We start from the raw sequence: 8176 nt of genomic DNA, 5'->3' as shown, positions 1-8176 counted from the left end.
TCTTTATATATGATTTCCCACTTCATTTAAAATAAGTAGATAGTCTTAGTCTATATCCATCACCATCCTATGCCATGTTCATCCATGATTAACCTCCATCTATAATTGTGGCATCCATTGAACATACCATATCTACTGCATGTTCATCCAATTAACTTGATCCATGTAGCATTGATATCCAACGTATCAATAATTTTTTAAGTATTCATTCTTTATTTGCATCATTTATTTATGTTTTTGGCACAATATTTATTTGGACTAACCTATTAATCTAGTGCCAAAAGCCAGTTCTTGTTTTCTATTGTTTTTGGAAATATAGGTCAAAAATACATGGAGCCTAGAAGCTAAAAAATGTGACTTTTTTATAGAAATTAACAGATTTTTGGGCGAAGGAATCAATGTAAGGCAGTGCGCGGCCAAGCCCTAGATCGTGAGGTGGTTGTGTCGAGGCTCCTTAAGGCGGTTGATGCCATTCTTTCACCGCAAGAAAGCAATTTTTCAGGGCGTGGGGGGAGGGATTGTGTCAAAAAATCTTCCCAAATGGAGTTACGTATCTCCTGATATTTAGGAAACGTGCTCAGCCACAGAAACAATTCTGAAACAGAGAGAAAAAGAGGAGGAGAGATACAATGTCAGAGAGGCTCTCGCCCCTCTGGGAGCCATGGTGGCCATGAACAAGAGGGAAGAATCTCTCTCCATCTAGGGTGGAGGCCATGGAGGAAGAAGGAGGGGGCTCTCTCCCCCTCTCTCCCAATGGTGCGAGACTGCCACCGGGGGAACTATCATCACCGACATCTCCATCACCTTCCCCACTTCTATTCAGCGGTCCACTTTCCCGCAACTCGTTGTAATCCCCTACTTGAACATGGATGCTATTGATTATTATTATGATGATTTATTGCATCTTCTTTATGTCCGAGTAGAGTATTGTTCTCATATGGGTTAATTGTTGAATTGTTGTGATTGGTTTGAGTTGCATGTGGTTATGTCACTATTATTTGGTGCCCATCATAGGAGTGCACGCATGGACCACAGGTTAGGGTTATTAGTGTGTTTATAGGACTGTGCATATGGTGGCAGGAGTGACCGAAACCTCGCTTCACCATGGAAATTGATACATAGGATTGAACGGGGGCCAATATATCTTAATATTATGGTTGGATTTACCTTAGTGAAACTTGTTAGTACTTGTGGATTCTTTCTAATAGCTTCAATCATAAGAACGTATGACTCAAAGTATGGATAGGATGTTAGTAGACTTTTCCCACATATAAACTTGCAATGATGATCGGTTTAATAACTTAGTTAATTGTCTAGAGACAATTCCGCACACCATACCACCATTATTTCTCACCCCTATTTGTATTATATTATATAACATTATACTATTATTTAGGCATCACTTAACTTTTATGTTCACGGCCGTTGTTATCTTGCAAAGCTATCATTTCATACCTGTAAAGTAGTTCTAGTTTTATTTGCTAGATAAAGCAAACGCTCGGTGTACGTAGGGTTGTATAAGTGGCATATTGATATTACCTTTAACGCCATGTGGGTTCCACAATCCATATTTACCCTCTCCATTGTTGAAAAGTGCTACGACAATTGCACTTGGAGATTATCAAGCTCTTTTTTGGAGCCTTTGTTAGGATCAATAGCGTAGGGTGAATATTCGCGCTTGTTGACTTTATCACTAAGTGAATTTTATTTTCTATTCTTGTTTCTTATCTTTAGATATGGATAAAAACGCAACTTACATGTTACTCATCATTCATCAGCCCTGTCCATCAGGATAGGAACCACCGTGGCTTGTAGTTTTCGAACTATTTATTGCAGCAACTTCATAAGTTGATCAAGATTAGTCTGCACGATTATAAGACGGCGTGCTTAGTCTGGTTACCACACTCTGTGTTCAAGAGGAAGAAAATTAAGCCAAGAGCCAAATTGAAGAAATTACATGCCACGAAGGACAAAAGAGGCTTGATAACAATGTGGTGGCCCAAACCCACTTCTCAAAGTCCATGTGTTGTATAGGGTGCTTCATCGCCTTGGTTGTAGGCATTCCCTGCTTGGCGCTTCAGGCACCCATTATAGTTGTTCTACAAACGAGCGCGCACACCCCGTCTCGTTGGGCCAACTCATTTGTCTTTTTTCCTTTTTCTGGTAAATTGCAAAAAACGTGAGATCACCTAGAATCAAACTCACGATCTCTTCCTCTTGTAAAAGACGCGCTAACCACTAAGCCAACTTAGCGCTTATGACATCTCACTTCTTTTTGCTTGTTTTATTGTTTCTCATATCGCTGAATGCCCCTAGTATTCTAGACCAGTTTTAGTTTGCTTTTTCTTTTTCCTATTTCTGTTTTTTCTTTAATCCTTTTTCCATTTTCTTTACCTTTTTTCTTTATTCATTTTTTTCAAAATGCTTGAACTTCCTCAAATTCTATGAATTTTTTTAAATCAATGAATATTTTTTAATATCGGTGAACTTTTTTCAATTCTGATATTTTTTTCAAATTCAATGGTTTCTTCAAGAAAAATGATGAACTTTTTTCCAAAGTCGATGAACTTTTTTAAAAATTAATGAACTTTTTTACAAATTCGTGAACTACTTTTCAAATTTGATGAAATTTTTTAACTTTGTGAACATTTTTTCAAAATTGATGAACTTTTTTCAAAATCGATGAATTTTTTTTCAAAGTTGATGAACTTATTTTCAAAATCGGTGAATTTTTTCCTATTTTTTGAACTTTTCTTGAAATTTGATGAACTTTTTTTTCAAAACCATGAACTTGCTTTCAAATTTACGTTTTCCTTTTTCAGATAATTTATATTGGGTATATGTTAACGTTTTACTAAACAAAAGCTTTACTAGCCTTGTTTTCTCTTAGTAGACAACAAAGATACTTTGGTCTAGTGGTTAGTGCGGTAAGAGGTCAACCTATATAAAGCAAAGAAGGGACTATCCTCGACTCTAACCAAGCAACTTTACGATCATTGCAATCTACACACAAACCCAAGTTATTATACGAGTCCAGTCAAGCAGGCAGTAGAATGTTATCTTACGTTGCTTGCCCAAACATGGGTAAACTATGCACCATCCGGATCACCGTAACGTGCCCTACCCCACCATGAATACCATCAACAAGGTTTAGAAAATAAATCTTTTTTCTTGAAACGGAGGTAAAAACTTTGCCTCATCCATTAATTAAGATAGAAAAGAGTTTGTTACAAGACACCCAACAAACACGACATGCGGATTAATAAATCTTTTGAAGGATATGGGGGCTAGACTAAGGTTTTGCCTTCGTTTTAGCTTCGTCTGGCTGCTGATCGATTAGGATTATTGTGTTTTTTTCTTCACGTTTCCTTCTAGCAAGTTATTGGGCTGGCTCGCTAAGCGTCCCTAGCGAGCACCAGGAGCGCCAACTGAGCTTAGAGCCCCGATTAGGAGCTCCCTTTGTTGTAGCCCTAGGTCAACCTATATAAAGCGAAGCACTAGGCCAACCTATATAAAGCGAAGTAGGGACCATCATCGACGCTAACCAAGCAACTTTATGATCATTGCAGTTCTTTAACCAAGCAACTTTACGATCATTGCAGTTCTTATACGAGTCCAGTCAAGCATGAAGAAGAATATATTATCTTAGGTTGCTTGCCCGGACATGGGTAAACTATGCACCATCCAGATCACCATAACGTGCCCTACTCCACCATGAATATCGTCAGCAAGGTTCAGAAAGAAAATATATCTTTTGAAGGAGATAGGGCTAGACTAAGGTTTTGCCTTAAGCAACTTTACGATCATTGCAGTTCTTATACGAGTCCAGTCAAGCAGGAAGAATATTATCTTAGGTTGCTTGCCCGGACATGGGTAAACTATGCACCATCCAGATCACCATAACGTGCCCTACCCCACCATGAATATCGTGAGCAAGGTTCAGAAAGAAAATATATCTTTTGAAGGAGATGGGGCTAGACTAAGGTTTTGCCTTCATTTTAGCTTCGTCTGGCTGCTGTTCAGGAAGCCGAATAGAAGTGGCCCACTAATCCATTATTAATACCAACTTGAGCAAACATTAGCCATCAGATGCCGACATAATTTTAGAGTTCACTCAGATTATGAGGATAGTTAACATTAAAGAAGAAAAACAGGCTCATGTAACATACAGGGTACAATCCTTCATATTCGTTTCTACTTCTCCATCAAAGCACGCAGGCTTCATCAGCGCATCAAATGAACATGGACATAAAAGGTTCAAACCAATAAGGTAAGCTACATCTGCTAGTACAGAAGAGCTTCACCAGTTTGCATTATTTCTGTGAATAAAATCAGGAAAACAGAAGTGGTGCTCATGCAGAAGCTGCCATCAGCAGCTCGCTATCAGCTCGATCACGGATCCTCCTTTCCAGCTCAGGCCTGAAGTGCCTGATAAGACCCTGCACAGGCCATGCTGCAGCATCCCCGAGGGCACAGATCGTGTGGCCTTCAATCTGCTTGGTCACCTCCTGAAGCATATCGATCTCTTCTAGCTTTGCATTGCCCACTTTGAGCCTCTCCATGATCATCCAGAGCCATCCTGTACCCTCACGGCAAGGCGTGCACTGCCCACAGCTCTCATGCTTATAGAAGTATGACAGTCTAGCAATCGCATCAACTACATCTGTGGATTTGTCCATCACCATAACTGCTGCAGTGCCTAATCCGGACTGTACAGCCTTTAGTGCATCATAGTCCATCAACACGTCATCACATATGTGCTTTGGCAACAGAGGAACAGATGAACCGCCAGGGATAACTGCAAGCAGGTTATCCCATCCTCCTCTCACACCTCCGCAGTGCTTCTCGATCAATTCCTTCAGAGGTATACTCATTTCCTCCTCAACGGTACAAGGTTTGTTCACATGACCTGAGATGCAGTAAAGTTTTGTTCCCGAGTTATTCTTGCGTCCAAAACTCGCAAACCATTCTGGGCCACGCCTAAGAATTGTTGGAGACACAGCAACAGTTTCAACATTTGTGACAGTTGTGGGGCAGCCATACAGCCCAGCATTGGCAGGGAAAGGTGGTTTCAGCCTTGGTTTACCCTGCTTGCCTTCAAGACTCTCCAGTAGGGCAGTCTCTTCACCACAAATGTAGGCACCGGCACCAAAATGTATATGTACATCAAAATCATAGCCTGACCCGCAAGCGTTTTTACCAAGAAGTCCTGATGCATATGCTTCCTGCCGAGCTTTCTCAAGGTTCAGACGCTCATTCACATATTCACCTCTAATGTAGATGTAAGCAGCTGATGCCCTCATACCAACTCCAGCAATCAGGCACCCTTCCAGAAGCTTGTGGGGGTCATGACGCATGATTTCCCTGTCTTTACAAGTTCCTGGTTCACTCTCATCAGCATTAACAACAAGATAAGAAGGACGTCCATCAGACACTTTGGGCATGAAGGACCATTTGAGGCCAGAAGGAAAACCTGCACCTCCACGCCCTCGTAGTCCTGATTTCTTCATTTCATTCACTATCCAGTCTGCCCCTTTAATCACTAAATCCTTGGTTCTATACCAGTCACCTCTCTTCATTGCACCTTTCAGAAAAGGGTCATGAAGACCATAGAGGTTGGTGAAAATACGATCTTCATCTTTAAGGTCACCAAAGTGAGTCTTCTCTGGAGGTGGGGGTGGTGGTGGAGGCTGTGGTGTGCTTGATGTAGTAGCAGCCTGGGTGCTGAATGATCTGCCAGCAGGATGCAGGCCGGCACATGAGATAGAACGAGTAGGCTGTGCCTTTGATAGAGAATGCAAGTACTCAAGTGCGGCCTGGAACGAAGGAAAAACAAGACAAAATGAGGGATATGCCAATATTCTTAATTTGACTAGAACTATATGAGCCAATTTTAGAGTAAAGGAAGACAATAAGGCAATGGTAATTTAAAGGAAAGAAGGATTAATTAGGCAATGCTGCCAGCAAGCAAGCTAACTCGATGTGGATGAAGTTGCACACTAGCCTTGGACAAAGTACAGAAGCAACGGCACAGTGCAGTGTGATTGTACTCCCTCTGTAAGGGTTTAGTGGGCCAGCAAGCCAAATCGGCAGGACCAAGGAACCCCGGGTTTACCACTGGTTATTAGCGGACGCTCCAGAAACCATATAATCTAATGCCTTAACTGATCCGCATTAGTAGCTACCGCACCCTTCTCACGCTTATTCCTCGCGCACACCCCCATCTTGGCCAATTCATGGCCAATCCGAACCGAATAAGCAGCGCCCGCACCAGCTGATCGTGTGTCCGTTTTAATTGAGAACTGAGCCCGCCATCCCATCTCTTTTGCTAACGGGTGGGAGTTAATTGCGGCGGGAAATGAACCGAATGGGGGGAGCTCCAGGAAAATGTGAAGTGTTTCCACATCTTGGTCGAGGCAACGGCCTTTTAAATCTGGACATGCCTATGCTGCTCGCTGGCCTAATAAACCCGGACGGAGGGAGTATAACAGAAGCACTGTATATGATGTGATCATAACTCATATAAATCGCAATTGTTCTTACCAATTATCTGGACACATAATTACGGCTAAAAATGGGAATTGTGTGCCAAAAATTACAACAAATCCAAATGGCCAATAAATACCCTAAAATCCAATAGAAAAACTAAATTCCTGACCAGCCTTATTCCACTTTGTCCTATTCAAACAAATCAGCTCAACAATCACAACATGTTACCAGGACGAATCCACAACCAGGACGAATCCACAACCACTAACCAAGCAGTAGCCTAAGTTTCCCATCACCCCAGACTTGCAATGAACAAGGTCATGACAGCAGCTCTCCATAACTCCAACCACCCAAACCCAACCCCGGATCAAGGAAACACCCAATCCCAGACACACATACATATCTCGAGTTGGAATGGGGAAAGAGGCGCTCAGGGTTGTCTACCCCCTTGGTGGTGATCTCCAGAAATGCAGAATCCTTGGCCACCTGCACGGGTACTTCACCTGTGACCAGCATCCAGCTGCTGCAGACCCAAACCGTACTGGCGGCGGCGCAGGAGGCAGCGTTGGGCAATGTGGCATACGGGTTTTTCCTCCTTCTCTGCCTCCTATTTGTTCTATGGTTGGATGGACACGACTTTGTGGGTGGACAAGTGTGGTGCTTCGGTCTGGGGGATTTGGAGCAGACAACGTGGGAAAGCTTCTGGCATTCTATGTGATAAGAGAGTGCCACAAAAGCTAAAAGGCAAGTTCTACAGGACGGCGGTTCAACCCGCAATGTTGTATGGCGCTGAGTGTTGGCCGACTAAAAGGCGACATGTTCAACGGTTAGGTGTGGCGGAGATGCGTATGTTGAGATGGATGTGTGGCCACACGAGGAAGGATCGTGTCCGGAATGATGATATACGAGATAGAGTTGGGGTAGCACCAATTGAAGAGAAGCTTGTCCAACATCGTCTGAGATGGTTTGGGCATATTAAGCGCAGGCCTCCAGAAGCTCCAGTGCATAGCGGGCGGCTAAAGCGTGCAGAGAATGTCAAGAGAGGTCAGGGTAGACCGAATTTGACATGGGAGGAGTGTTAAGAGAGACCTGAAGGATTGGAGTATCACCAAAGAACTAGCTATGGACAGGGGTGCGTGGAAGCTTGCTATCCATGTGCCAGAGCCATGAGTTATGAGTTGGTCGCAAGATCTTATGGGTTTCACCTCTAGCCTACCCCAACTTGTTTGGGACTAAAGGCTTTGTTGTTGTTGTTGTAACATGGGATGTGTTTGACAATATTAACACCCAATGGACTTGGTTTGATCGTCAGATCGTCATGCTTCTCTTCTAATTTTGTGATTAGATATGATACTTATTGTTTAATCTGTTCAATCTTTTGTAATGCCTGATATCCTATATAACTAAATAGTTGAGCCCCGGTAGCCTATTTATCTCAACACGCAAGCATGCATGGGAAAAGAGCCACCTCAACATGCAAACATGCATAGTAATAGGCCCACCTCAATAATTAATACAGTGAATCTGTTCAAGAAAGCGTTTTTAGGCAGCGCTTAAGCGAAACGCTTCGCTTCTACCCTAGGCGCAACTTTTAGCATTGAGCGGAAAAAAGCGAGATTTAGCGGCCGCTTTAGTACTAAGCGTTGGTTAAGCGAGCGCTACGCGCGCTTAAGCGAAGCCTGGGCCA

At 42.8% G+C, this 8176-nt stretch overlaps 1 protein-coding gene across 1 annotated transcript in view; it reads right to left on the bottom strand.

Moving 5' to 3' along the window:
• Positions 1–4119: 4119 nt before the first annotated feature.
• LOC123044875 (NADH dehydrogenase [ubiquinone] flavoprotein 1, mitochondrial) overlaps positions 4120–8176 on the bottom strand; it is a 7304-nt gene continuing 3247 nt past the window's right edge. Inside the window, exon 2 of the mRNA XM_044467739.1 lies at positions 4120–5816. Coding sequence (XP_044323674.1) covers positions 4353–5816 — 1464 coding nt within the window. The 3' untranslated portion in view covers positions 4120–4352. The remainder of the gene's footprint in view (positions 5817–8176) is intronic.

This window comes from Triticum aestivum, chromosome 2B (genome assembly GCF_018294505.1).
Source record: "Triticum aestivum cultivar Chinese Spring chromosome 2B, IWGSC CS RefSeq v2.1, whole genome shotgun sequence".
Classification (NCBI taxonomy): domain Eukaryota; kingdom Viridiplantae; phylum Streptophyta; class Magnoliopsida; order Poales; family Poaceae; genus Triticum; species Triticum aestivum.
Note: the sequence above shows the minus strand (reverse complement) of the source record. Positions and strands in the feature narration are given on the sequence as shown.